At 34.0% G+C, this 13,705-nt stretch overlaps 1 protein-coding gene across 4 annotated transcripts in view; it reads left to right on the top strand.

Annotated features, from left to right (window-relative positions):
- RYR2 (ryanodine receptor 2) overlaps positions 1-13,705 on the top strand; it is a 394,356-nt gene that overhangs the window by 323,008 nt on the left and 57,643 nt on the right. For all 4 annotated transcript variants that reach the window (XM_064648733.1, XM_064648734.1, XM_064648732.1 and 1 more), the window contains 6 exons: positions 3,352-3,486; positions 6,888-7,000; positions 8,532-8,628; positions 12,620-12,723; positions 13,294-13,345; positions 13,490-13,543. In XM_064648733.1, coding sequence (XP_064504803.1) covers positions 3,352-3,486; positions 6,888-7,000; positions 8,532-8,628; positions 12,620-12,723; positions 13,294-13,345; positions 13,490-13,543 — 555 coding nt within the window. The remainder of the gene's footprint in view (positions 1-3,351; positions 3,487-6,887; positions 7,001-8,531; positions 8,629-12,619; positions 12,724-13,293; positions 13,346-13,489; positions 13,544-13,705) is intronic.

Raw genomic sequence — 13,705 nt, 5'->3', positions numbered from 1 at the left:
ACTAACCTGTATTTCCTGTGCTCATAAAAAGAGAATAAACATGTGAGTTGAAAATCTGGTGCTTTTTTATTGAAGGGTATTTAAGAATCATCCAGAATTCTAGATTCCACTGCAATCAATGCATGGCATTAATAAATTTTTTAAATGAGTTCCCGAATAATATGTGAAGATTAATCTTCTCCCATCATGTTTTCCATGTATCGCTCTCATGTCAAACAAGATTATGTGGAGGTGGGGTTTCTGGGAGCTCACAAGAAGATGCATCATTTTGCAAAGCTAACAATTAGCATTTTTCATAAAATACTGCAAATAAAAATTCAATAGCTTTAAATTATAGGGATTGCACATAGAAAAGTTTACCACTGAAAGCAAAAGCTTGAAATACTTATCCTTATATAGCAAATGTTGTTATATACTGGGAAGCAGAAGAAAACACACAGGCAAAGTACTAGGTAGAAAAGAGCATTTCTGAAGATCTTAATGTAAGCAATGTGCATGCCATGAACATAGAAACCTTAAATGTGAGGTGATTTTGTGTATAAACTTCAATAGTGTTTTCTTAATGACAAAGATAGATATTTCTATTCTGTTATTTTTGGTATGTCTATATTGTCATTTTGTGAGCCATGCAGTTTTAAGTCTTGCCTGTCATTTCATGTTGCTATCCTTTTCTTCCTGTTTTAACTACTTCAGTTTCTATTTTGTTTCTTCAGTGTTACATATTGCTGTTAAGAAATTTCTGTCTGGAAGGAATGATACATCTTAACACTTTGACCTGTGCTTGGTCTTCAGAAACTTCCTGTGCTTCAATTAAAAGTTTACTATTATTAGGCAACATATCACCTCCTCTGTTTATACCACATGAGAATAAAAGTGCTTTTAAATTTCCTAACTTGATGAAATTTCACAGGGCCTTGATATTTGAGAAGGAAGTAATCTTAGCTAATCCAGCTGTAAGTGACTTTAGATTTTCCTGTGGAAGATGGAAATCTGAAAGAGAACTATATAATACATAGATAACAAAACTAAACAGCTATTGTAGCTGTCTTGATTTTATAGCTATTAACACAAGTTCACATAAAACCTAAGCGTGTATCTTAATTACTTTAATGTATAAAGTTAAATTCAGTAGTTATGTACAAAGTACAATATAATGTATTCCATAATTCTCTGATGTCGTTAGCATTCAGTCATTGTTGTGACTGACTCAAGTACATGTCAGGTACAGTCAAGTATGATGTTTCTTGTTAAGGAAAATTATGCTCTCTTGCTCTATGCATACACTACTGTTTTGTTGTCTGATTGAGTCAGACATAAAAGGAATGTAGGCCAAATGGTCTTATAAAGTTAAATTACTATTTAATGCTATGAATTAGTGTGTAACTTATGTTATATAACTTACATGTGAAGAGGTGGTTGTGTAAAGTGGCTTTCAAAGCATAGGAAAAATACCATTTTTCGAAAGGCTAGTTTTGTTTCAGTCATAACAATATTCATTCTTCAAGTGGTGTTTTCTGTTAACCACTTGCTTCTCACAGACACTGTGTTCTCTCATTTATGTTAGAGCTAAAATTCAATTAATCTTGATTTCTCTTTGGAAAAATGCATTGTTTTAGAATCATCCTTCTGAATCTTTAGGCTATTAATGTTGTGGCGTCTATTTCATGCATTTGTCTACCTTTGTCTACATTTGTCTTCACCCTGTTTCTGTCTTTCCTTTCCTTGCATGCCTGCATGCTGTTACTCAGTACTGAGCCTTTTATTTCAAGAAATTGATGACGAAACTTGCATTCATTTTGACATGGATGAAGCTCAAGTCACCAAAATCTTCTTCCAGCCATTCTAATTCACACCTTGAAATGTCAACTACTCATACCCTTAGAAAACTACCTATACAAAAAAGCTGTACCTTGATAGAATGTGAGGAGTCCTCAGATCACAAGACATCTCCACCTGTGATTAAAAAGTGTTTTGTGGACTATCCATTCATGATGATCCAGTCAAATGCTCACACAAAGACTGTGGATGTGACAGTTGTTAAGAAATGGAAAAGCCGAAAGGTGGAAGAAATGCCTGCCAATCGTGGCTTTCTAGGTTGTAATAAGCTATTATTGAACGACTGTGTAAGTTTATAATAATTCCTGGAACTTGAGTAAACTGTGTATCTTAAGATGTGTTGTGGAGGTGAAGTGGCATTATTGTCTCATCTTAGGCACAAATTGAAATCTGGATCCACAAAGATTTTTTAGACAAGTAAGTGTTTAGTTCACGCCTTACTTGAATCTGTAGTATTTAGGCCCCTAACTGCTTTAGGCGTCCAGGCCAATGTGACTTAAACATTAACTGCATTATCAGGAATGATCACTGGCCACAGATCTCAGTAAAATGGATTAGGCATTGCATTTGTCGTCAGTGTCCCTGGCACGGTAAATGGTTGCAAGCTGTGTTGCATCACCATTGATTAGCAGGTCTGGGGAGACAAAATAAACCAAAAAAGATATCATTAATTGTAAAATAGAGACTTAAAGGTCAGTAAAATAGAAAAAAATGAAATTTAAGGAGAAAAATTTTTTTTAAAAATTGATTTTTACACTTCTTCATAATTTGTAAGCTAATAAGCAAATGCATCTTTAATTAATTTTTCCTAAATTAACTTGTCATTTTTTAGCTAGTAATTGGTAAAATTAGGATTTTCTAGCAATTGATTAAAAATTAAAAAATAGACCTAAATAATAGGAATACTACTAATTTCCATGACTGAAAATGAAGTAATCCCAACTAGTAGAGCAACAGTTTCAATTGGTTTAATAATATAGGTTTAATAATGGGAAAGTCAGTGTACTAAGTTATGCCTGTCCACTTCATATTCATTACTTTTCTCAAATAACATATTCATTGCTGGTGCCAGTGCTATTTTTTGTTCCATGAACATTTGCTAGTTGTATGATTATTAGCATTTTAGGTCTCTGGAACAGTTTGCCCACAGAAACTGTGGATGCATCATCCCTGGAAGTGTTCAAGGTCAGGTTGGACAGGGCTTTGAGCAATCTGGTCTCATGGAAGATGTCCTTGCCCATGGCAGAGGGGTTGGAACTAGATGGTCTTCAAGGTCCCTTCCAACCCAAAACATTTTATGCTTTTATGGAAGCTCTTAAAAATATTTCACAAATGAGTCTTTAGTTTTGTTCTCACAGACAGTGTAGTGGATACTTTATGAGTTTGCCATGTAAAAGTGTGGGTTAGCCATATAAAGTGCTTCAGTTGACCTTTACTGCAGTTTCTATACTAATTAAACTGAACCTATGTTTGTAACGTTTTAACTTGGTGACATGTGATATCTTTCTCCTGCAGCTTGAGGATCCCGCCATTAGGTGGCAGATGGCACTTTACAAAGATTTACCAAACAGGACTGAAGACTGCTCAGATCCAGAGAAGACTGTGGAAAGGGTCCTTGATATAGCTAATGTACTGTTTCACCTGGAACAGGTTAGACACATTTTACCAATTCCATTGCTTCTTAATCTGAATAAAAATATTTACCCTTTTATCTGTACTTTCACCTGCTGTATTTAATGTTATATTCTTTTTTCTTTATTTTGATGGCTACTGCTTACATGCTTAGTCTTGTGTTTTCTAATCAAATATTACGGTCATATTGATCACACCGTGTGTTTGCAGCAACTACAACAATAATTTGTTTGACCAACAAGGCCAACTCATATATTCCTTGCTGCATTCAAAAAAGAGTAGAAGCAGGTTGGAGGAATTGTTTTTTTTCTGGGAAAGTTCTGGCAGGATCTTTAAGTTGTTTCAGAATCTAGTACAGAGCTCTATTATATTATCTAATATTTTTTTCATTAACATATGGACTTCCCATGTGACCGGAACTATAGTAAATTTCATTTAAATAATTCTGTGTTTTATTTTGAGTCCTTCTTCCCACTAGCATCGTTCTTTAAAATTTGAAATAAAAAGTCTCCTATACTGATACATCTCAGTGGTCAAAGACTACTTGATAAATTAGTCTTGCCATTTAACTTATTTAATTGTTACTTATTTTGAATTCATATTTACTCTGTTTTTTCCAGGGTTTCCTTTTTAAAATGTACTGAAGAAACAGGACATTAACTTGGAGGGTGTTGATGGGTTTGAGGATTGATGGATTTGAGGATGCAACTGATGGTTGCACACTGTAGACTAGATCAGTTGATTTCACTTAGAAGCTTGGAACAAGTTTTCAGATCTGATGTCAGGAAGTTTCCATATCATGATTATATCACTGGTTCAGTCAAGTAGGAACTGAGAGATATGTGAATGTGCTCTGCAGCAAGTGTGTTGATGTGAATATTGCGTTCTGTCTGTTGTATCCCACAACCCTTCTTAATATAGTTTGCTGGCCTTGGTATGGACTTGCTTCAAGTTCAACAGCCTTACACAGTTTGGTAGAAGAGGATGAAGAGGAGTCAGTAAATTCTATCTGTTGCGGAATACTTGTGGAACGAGCAAAAAATGATAGAATATGGAAGTAAATACATGTCAATCATGGTTTGCCAACTAAAGAGAGAGAGAGAGAGACAGGAGAATAGGTGCTGATTTGAAAAGATATAGGGTTGCTCTGAGGAAGGAAAAATAGAGGAAAGCTAGAAATGGGGGTAGGCAAAAGGTCTTGTCTTTTACGCTGGTTTTATCAAAGTTAACTGAGCCAAAAGGAATGATTTACATATACAGAGCTGCATAATTCAGCTTGTATTTGAGTTCAAACAGCATATACCAATCTTGATTTCTGGCATTTTAGCTTTACTATCATGTATATAAATCGATTAAGCTTGTGTAGTTTGGAGAAATTCTTCAAGTGAGTGAAACCCAAGGTATGATACCTGTCTTTTACGTGTTCTGTCATAGGATCAGTCTGACAGCATATATAATCCAGCAGTAGTACAGAACAGGATGGATTCCCATTGTAATATCTGATCAATATTTAAGATCAGTCCTTCTGAGCAGACTTAAACAATGACTTAAACAAATGCTTTCTGCTTTCTTGCACCTATTTGTTTAAACATTTAGCGCCTCAGCTTTACTTATCTTCTGTAGCCAAATGCTCAGGTGTTTTTGTTACTGAAATAGGTAATTTGGTGTTTTTAAAAATAATGAATATGTGAGCCCTGCGTCTATTTTTATGATGTCTTGAGTAATCCTTTACTCTCTGTATGCAAATCCTCTGTTTCCATATATACATTCTCTGAATGCTTTCCTTATTGCAACTGGCAATGATCAGTTTATTTTGTATTTTCTTCCCATGCACAGCTAACTTCTTTGTTTTTATTATTTTCAGAAATCTGCTTGTGTAGGCCGAGGCTATTTCTTTTGGGAAAGTATAGAAGGGTTTATAACTGTTTATGAAGATATTACTAATTATCTAACTTTCACATTTGGATTTGTCTGACTTCTAAATTATTAGTGCTGACTTTGTTTTGTGACTGTAAATAAGTTTACAGTGAGCACTTTTTTGTTCTTTCTCTTAACAAATATTTTTCATTTCTATTTTAACTTTTTGAAGGAACTTATTTAAGATTGTCACCATTTATTCTTACAAGTATAATTGCCTATATCACTGAATGCTTCATAGTATTTTGTCTGTTTAATTAAGTGCTTATTGTTTAACTATGAGATTTTTCTATATTTCACTAAACTAGATAACCCAATTTGGAGTGAATATCAAGTTTACATAAACATCAGAATCAAAGTTATATATTTTAAATATAATACCTAACTTGGTTACGAGGGAGAATCACTAAGTCTTTCAAGATACAAATGTTAACTTTCATTGACTTCTTTGATGATGTTGGAACACAGAGGAGCTGTTATTCCACTAGCATAGTTGTCTGTAAAAGAAACAACTCCCCTTCCCAAACAAACAACCAACCCCCAACAAAAGTAATCCCCTCCTTAACTCTTCAAAAATTGTGTAGATTAAATCAAATTATATAATCTCTTTGGAAGACTTGTGAAATAAATCACAAAAACTGTAAATAGGCTGTGGAAAAGGAGTGATCTGTAGCATAGCCTGTAATCACGGCTCCCGGTTATCTAGTCAGGCTACATATTGATGTATGCAGATACTCTTCAGCACCACAGTGGTAATTTTCTTCTGATGGAAACAAGGATGGAAGGTGGAAGAAAAGAAACTAAAAGAGCAGAAGTTAAAGATGGAGCACAGCCAATTTCATTGCATGCTACGGTAGAGCCACAGTGCAGAAAGATCTATCTTAAGATAGAGCTGTAGGTTTACGAAATGTAGCTGCAGTGTTTTGGAGTTTTTCATGTACATTCTAGCTGTGCTGATTCATGAAAGAGATTTAGTCCTAAGTCTTTGTGCTTGTTTCTCTTTTTTAAAGTTAATTTGTTTCCATCATAACTGATCATGGTAAACATTAGAAATAAAAGATGAGTTGTATTTAGGACAATTCCTTAAAAAATATTGTATGAGGCAATGTGAAGGTGTACAATTTACCTGTACATATGCAAAAAGTTACATATAAAAGATAGAATGAGTGAATATTCTTTGTATTAAAAGTGAAGGTTTCCTGAGACACAGCCTTATTGATGATAGTATTCTATCCAAAAGATAGAAGTAAAGAGAAGTAAAAAAAGGAGAATATCTGTATCATACCAGGAAAGGGAGATTTTTGCTTTATTTTCTAAATTCTGATTCTACAACTTGGTTGACTGCTTGAACTCTGTCTAGAACACTTTTCCTAATCTATTATTCTTCTGTTACCTTTCTACTTAATTTATCTGTTAACTCACATTTTTACTAATATTACTATGTCCAGACAGTAGGGATATTGCCACATCATTTATTTTTCCCTGTTTATTTTATGTAACAGGTTGAGCATCCTCAGCGGTCCAAAAAAGCAGTGTGGCATAAGCTGTTGTCTAAACAGAGGAAAAGAGCAGTAGTTGCCTGCTTTAGAATGGCACCACTGTATAACCTGCCAAGGTAAGAGCTATATTGTTCTTTCACAAATGCACTAATGTTTATACTGTACTATTTGGCAAGATCAAAAGGAAAAAAATCTAAACCAGTAGATAAACTGGGTGGTAATATAGTTTGTATATTACTTAGTTTTATTAGATCTAATTACTTCCTTCTATCTTCTGAAAAGAATAACAAAAAATATAATTTTAAATTTCTGATTCTCTCCTGATATTATTCCAGCTGTTCCTCTTAGTATGTTTTCTTTTCTGAAAAGCAGATACCTTTCAGAGGAGATAAATGCAGAAACTGACATTGGTGTAATATAATCTTGGGAGATAAATTTCCTCCTAAGGCATTGTATAGCTCAGGAAGTACAGATGCTAGATGTTCCATATGCAGGAAATAAATGGACACTATTTATCTGAAAACTTGTTTGTTTATTTATTGTGCACTTTTGGGAAGAGCATTTTATTAGACAAGAATTACTCTAGGCATTTCACACCTTTTCCTGTGGCTCCTTTTCCTCTTCTTTCTTGTTCAATAGAGAATGGGATGTCTAGTCGAGAAAATTTCAGAATCCTGAGATTCTGGAAGGAATGGACATTCAGAAAAAAATATTTTTATTTAGTGCAATTTCTAGAAATAATTTTCAGAACACTTGTATCTGATCTTTTCAACATAGTAAAATAGTAAAACTATACATGTTGTTGTCATTACCATAGTTAGTAGGATGAATCTTGAAGTCTGTCTCAAGAGGCACTAGAGCATGAGAATCATAATACCTTAAAATGGACCTGCCATGACAGTTGAGAATAGAACAAAGATATATCCATCTGTAGCTGTTGTTACTTTAACAAGTAGGTCACCTGCAAATAACTAGCATTCCTCTATATTTTAATTATACTTCTTCCTTCTCAGTATATGGGACTGGATTTCTTTAAAAAGATTTAGAGGCTTAATAAAATTCTTCATGGGGAATTGGTTGTCAGACATTCCATTTTGCATTGAGTCCTCAAGAAACAAATAAACAACAAAAAGACCCATCAGTGGCTTACCCTCTTTTGCCTAGCCTCATCATCCACTTACTTTCATGGAGTTTGGAAAAAAATTGGTTTATTGTTTTTAGATAGTCAAGTCTAATGCTGAACATTAAAAAATGCAATTATTGGAGCACAATCCAAAGTTATCTATTGCTGTTATCTTAATATTTAAATTAAAATAATATGAAAATATATTAAAAATAAACCCCACTAATGTGGCAATTTATTTTATTTATTTATTATGTTTAAATGTCTTTAAAATTCTATTTATTATTTATTCCTAAGTCATTATGACTATGTTTTAGTATCGGTTTTACAAGTTAATGGGACAAGTTTTAAATAGAACATTTTAATGTAAACTTATTCTTTGGAATGGATGACCATAGAAATTTTGTTTTGTTTTTAAATTAGAGTTTTAATGATTGGACAGTACTTCAAGCTAAATGAAACTCATATTGACCAAGTCTTCTCTTTAAAAGTTTACAGCTTTTGTTTTAAATGTCCCTTTCTAGGCACCGAGCCGTCAATCTCTTTCTTCAAGGCTATGATAAATCTTGGATTGAAACAGAAGAACACTATTTTGAAGACAAACTGATAGAAGACTTAGCAGTACGTCTGGGTGCAGAGGGTCGTAGGAATGTGTTAGCATTCATCTTGTATAGCAATACTTATGTCTGTGAGGTACCTAAGACATCACCTAAGTGATCTCTACCCAAAGGGACAAGCTATAACTAAGTCACTCTGATAGGTTTTAAAAATGACAAGTGATGGAGATTCCAAAATCCCCTCAGGCAGTCTGCTTCAGGGCTTCAAACACCTTTTATAAATCTTTTATCTAAATTACATACCAGTTGCTGTAATTCCTCTATCTCTTATCTTCTGACCTGTGGAAAAGGGGAACAGGCTATTCCCTCCTGTTTTGCAGCTTTGTGTATTTAAGGACTTCATAATCCACATTAAAGCCATTTAAGTCAAAAGGTTAGAATATGAAACTAGAGGAATTCTGGTCTTAGATTAATCAGTTCCTCAGAAGCAGACAGTCTACTTCTTCTTCACAGAAGAGCCATGTCTTTAGCCTGGTAAATCCCTGTGGTGATTTTCAGTTAAGTTTTGTTCCTCAGTTCTTACAATCACTTCTCTGAAAAGTAGTTCTTTCACAGGTTGGGCAAGAACTAGTACTAGGAACTGATTCAGCCCCTGAGAGGCCCAACAGAACACAGTCTGAGACCAGTCTTTTTATTGTGAGAAGAGCCTACTCTCTGCAATAGAGAGAGGAAAATTGCTACTAGAAAAAATAATAGTTTGCTTTTACTGTTTGAACCTTATGCTTAAAACCAGCTACCCACATTGTGAAGAATTTTGAAAATATTTCAAAATATTTCATATATCCCACCACACTGCAAGTGTTTTAAATAATGCAAGTTCATTGTCAAAAATAATTATGTTTTAGCAGTTGGGAGCATGAGTGTGCAGATATGGAATATGGAACAACATAGTTCTTTTTATGTGCGCATGTGTGTGCAAGTATGTACATGTAAAGAAATAACCCAGCATGATCATTTAGTTACACTCACGTAAAGGGTTGTCTCCTTACCTCCTCTATGAAACTATATATTTGTTAAGTTTATGAAGAACTCCTTTCCACAAGGTAGCTTGAGTGGAAAACTGTCTCAGAGAAGACAAAAACCGACTAGACTGGCTTCTAATCATCCCTTACTAAAAGACTACATGCATTCCCTTGTAATTCCTCAAAGATACAGATAAGTGTGCATCCATCATTCTCTTAAGGAGACATGTATTACATCTTTCATTGAAAAGAGAAAAAAACCCCTATCTGTCTTTTAAATAAATTTCTATCACATTCTTGCTGCATTAGAGCACTCACCTGGAGAGTGAGAGTTTGAGGTTCTGTTGCTCAGCTCTGTGGAGCTGACCCAGAGTGCTTAGTGGACTACATGAAAGATGTGGTTGTGTTACTGATGAAGGTTCCTCTTAGAGAAACTGTACCCTAGTGTAGCAAGGAGTTAAAAATTTGTTGGACTGTCAAGATGGAATCACAGACTAGGCTGTTGTGGCAGAACTCATCTTGAAGGGCAGAAAGAAGGAGCCTTGGGTTCTCTGATATATGCTTGAAGGATTGTCAGAAGTTTCTGACCTGTTTACATATTAGGTAGAAAACTGGATCAGTCCAGAACCCAGAAACTATAGCCAAGACTTCCTGTCCTTCAACTCTCTGTGGTTAATAAACTACAGTCTTGTATGCCATAGTGAGTTCTTTCTCAATACTGAGAATCTTAAGCATTCTTTTCTGGTATAAAAATAATAATTTAAAGGGAGAAATACAGTCGAAGCTGACTTTGCCTCATTCCTGACTTTGCCAGATCTAGGCAATTTATAGACTTGTGGTAAGAGCTTTTTCTGGGATGTGGAATTGAGCATTTTCATCCCCTGAAAGCAGAGAACTAGACTTTAAACTTGCTGTTTTGTTCCATGAATCTTCCATCCTTAAGTCTGTTACACAAAAGTGGCACTGCTTCTTCCCTTTATGATATTAAAAGAAGAAAGTATAAACTTGTCCTCTTTTTGAGGAGCTTAATTCTGCTAATTCTTAACTCTAATTCAACAAATCAAGCCTCTAAGGGAACTAGATTGTAAATGTTTGATGTTAACACCATAGGATATTCAACACTTTTTATTAATTGTTAAAATGCTTCTACTTTAATAAATAGTTTATACGAACACTTAACCTTATTTGATATAATAGTTGATTAGTTTTATTGCTAGAAATTAATGGACATAACAACTTATAATAACAATGCTTAATAGCCATTTAAAAATTAGATTTTATAAAATTGAATGCTTTAAACCTTCAGCATTTTTTTACCCTCTTATGTTGCATTCAGTTAAAGATTTTTATTTTACAATTAAATAACTATAGGGCAAATGTCTCAAAACACTGAAAATTAAGAATATTTATTTCCCAGAAATGTCATAAAATCATTTGATTCCAGTGTTCATGCTGTGCTTAATAATGAGTTCTACTTAACTCAGTCATTGGTGAATTTGATCTTCCATTTAATTTTAGTAAACCTATGAAAACTAGTAACACATTAACACAACTTCTGACCTTTTGCTTTATCAGTTTTTATAGCATTAGAGAGGTATTCTGGTTAATAACATTATGAAGTATAGAATACTGCCAGTTAATTAAAGAGAAAGGTCAGGATTCTAAATGAGATTGAAATAAAGTGCAAGGGAAGACATCCATAATTGTTCTGATGTTCTTATTGATACTGTAAATGTTTTCACATACTGCAAAATGTAAAATGAGCCTTGTATGACCATCATAGAGTAGCATGTGAAAAAATGGTTGTGCATAGATATCAACTAAAGTGAATTCTCAGCTGCAACCACTCATGTTTGATACAGCTGAGTAGAAAAAGATGGACTTCATAGGCACATAGAAAGGGTAGTGCACATAGAGTTCTATAATCATTCCCACAGGAATCTGTTTGTCATGCAAAGTTTATTTTCTCAGTAGGCAAAAAATCCATTTTACTTATATCTCTTACGTCACCAACCCATCCTTATTGCTTAACAGATAAAATCTGACAATATAATAATGTATTACTTGTGCTGTCTTACTTGTGCCGTGGAATTCTTTTTAACTGTATTTTAGTGTATACTGCTGGGTGAAAACAAGGAAGAATAGTGGGCATAATTTATGCAACCAGTTTTCTTTGAGCTACTAGATTATTTGTAGAAAAAAATGTCTGGATGAAGCACTTTTGTTACCAACTTGATATGCAAAAGTTACTTTCTGAAATGTCTTTTTGCAAAAGATGAGAAGTCAGAGGGCAGATTTGTATAGATTCTTTTCAAAACGCTGCTTTGGTGGTTGACATTGTAATCTTTAGGACTACATTTTTATTTTAAATTAAACTACCTGGAGCTATCTAAACCCGAGAGCAAAATAACCACATGAAAAAACCCTAACCTCTTTATGCGTTATATCTTATTGAATGATATATAATACTTTTTGAACATTATTGTTTTGTCATCTCCTAAAATTCTGCATCCTGTCAGCATTACTGTCATTGGTACATATGGCTCCTTCTCTCTAAAACTATTGGTGAGCTTCAGATTTGGATTTCTTCTCCTTTGAAGTCTCTCGGAGTTCCTCAGTGAACGTTATATCTGGCATAAGACTTGAAACAGAGGATTCTCATTTTTAGCTGATGAAGCTGGTTAACATAGAGAGCAACAAACAATATTATAGCAAATGATGGTATCTGGTTACCACTGGTTTTGGATAACAGAGTAAGAGATTGAAGTTATTTTCAGAATCGAGGGAAGAGGGTTGTTTTTTATGAGGAGAGGAAATCCAAAGCTTTGCAAATGGTATCATCTCTGTGAGTCTTCATGGTCATAAACACAGTCAGGGTTCAGTATTTTCATACTTTGCTTGAAACTTGCTTCCTCCTGATTGTCCAAATCAAAATTATAGTTAATATTTAATATTTAGTAAATTGCACAGAGTAAAACATTTTTTACTATAGATAGTCGAATATACTTTTAAAATCTTTTTTTTTCTCTAAAGAAACCTGGGGAGGAACCACCAGAAGAAGACGAAAGCCTTAAAAGAGTTGATCCTTTACATCAACTTATTCTGCTATTCAGTCGAACAGCCTTGACTGAAAAATGGTAGGGATGGTGTGAGAGACTTCAGAGTGTATGCAGATTTTCAGATTACTCCTGTATTTGAAGTTATATGTGTCCCTTTTCAAGTGAGATTGCATATGCTAGGCCAAAACATGTGCATATGAACATATGGTGAGTTCGAGTTATGCTCTCACCTCTTTAGCTTGTGGCATGTAAAGAGATTTTAACACGACTTTTTCACAGTTATGAATGCTGTGTTCAGGACGTACTACACCTCTGTCTTCTGTCTGTGTTCCCTATTGACAGCTATATTCTAAATGTGAAATACAAGTATATTCTAAGTATAATTGAAAAATTAACGGTGTTCATTTTTATGAATTTTTATGAATTCATGTTTATGAATTTCTGAGTACTTTGTTTATAGCTGGCTATACTTTTCCATTTATATTAGTTAATCAAGTCTTCATTTTCCAAAAATACTTTTGTAATTACTTGTGAGCATAGAAATCCTTTAGAAATATTTGTAAGATATTTAAAACTATTTTAGCACTTCAGTTCTACAATAATGACTCTAATCTTGTTTATTTTCCCTTTCCTCTCTCTATTAACCAGTAAACTGGAAGAAGATTTCCTGTATATGGCTTATGCTGACATTATGGCAAAGGTAACTTGTTTGATATCTTTTGCGTATTTTCTGTTTTAATAAACCTAATGAAGATCAAGAGAAAATATTTGTTAAGTGAAGGAAGGCTTATGCCCTCCTCCCTCGCAACTTATCAGTAAATGTTTTCTTTCTACATGATATCAGAGCTGCCATGATGAAGAAGACGATGATGGTGAAGAAGAAGTAAAGAGTTTTGAAGTAAGATCATACTTGTTTTGTTTTTCTTGTCATGTTAGACATTATTTCATAGCTTCCAGCCGACATTTATGTTTCTTGGTTCATGGCTTACTGCAGCTTATTATGCCAGTGAACTGCATGTCACAAGCTGGATTGACAGATGTGTCACCAGATTAATATTAG

This window comes from Pseudopipra pipra, chromosome 3 (genome assembly GCF_036250125.1).
Source record: "Pseudopipra pipra isolate bDixPip1 chromosome 3, bDixPip1.hap1, whole genome shotgun sequence".
Taxonomy (NCBI): Eukaryota; Metazoa; Chordata; class Aves; order Passeriformes; family Pipridae; genus Pseudopipra; species Pseudopipra pipra.
The sequence above is the reverse complement of the archived record's forward strand: the minus strand, read 5'-3'. Positions and strand labels throughout refer to the sequence as shown.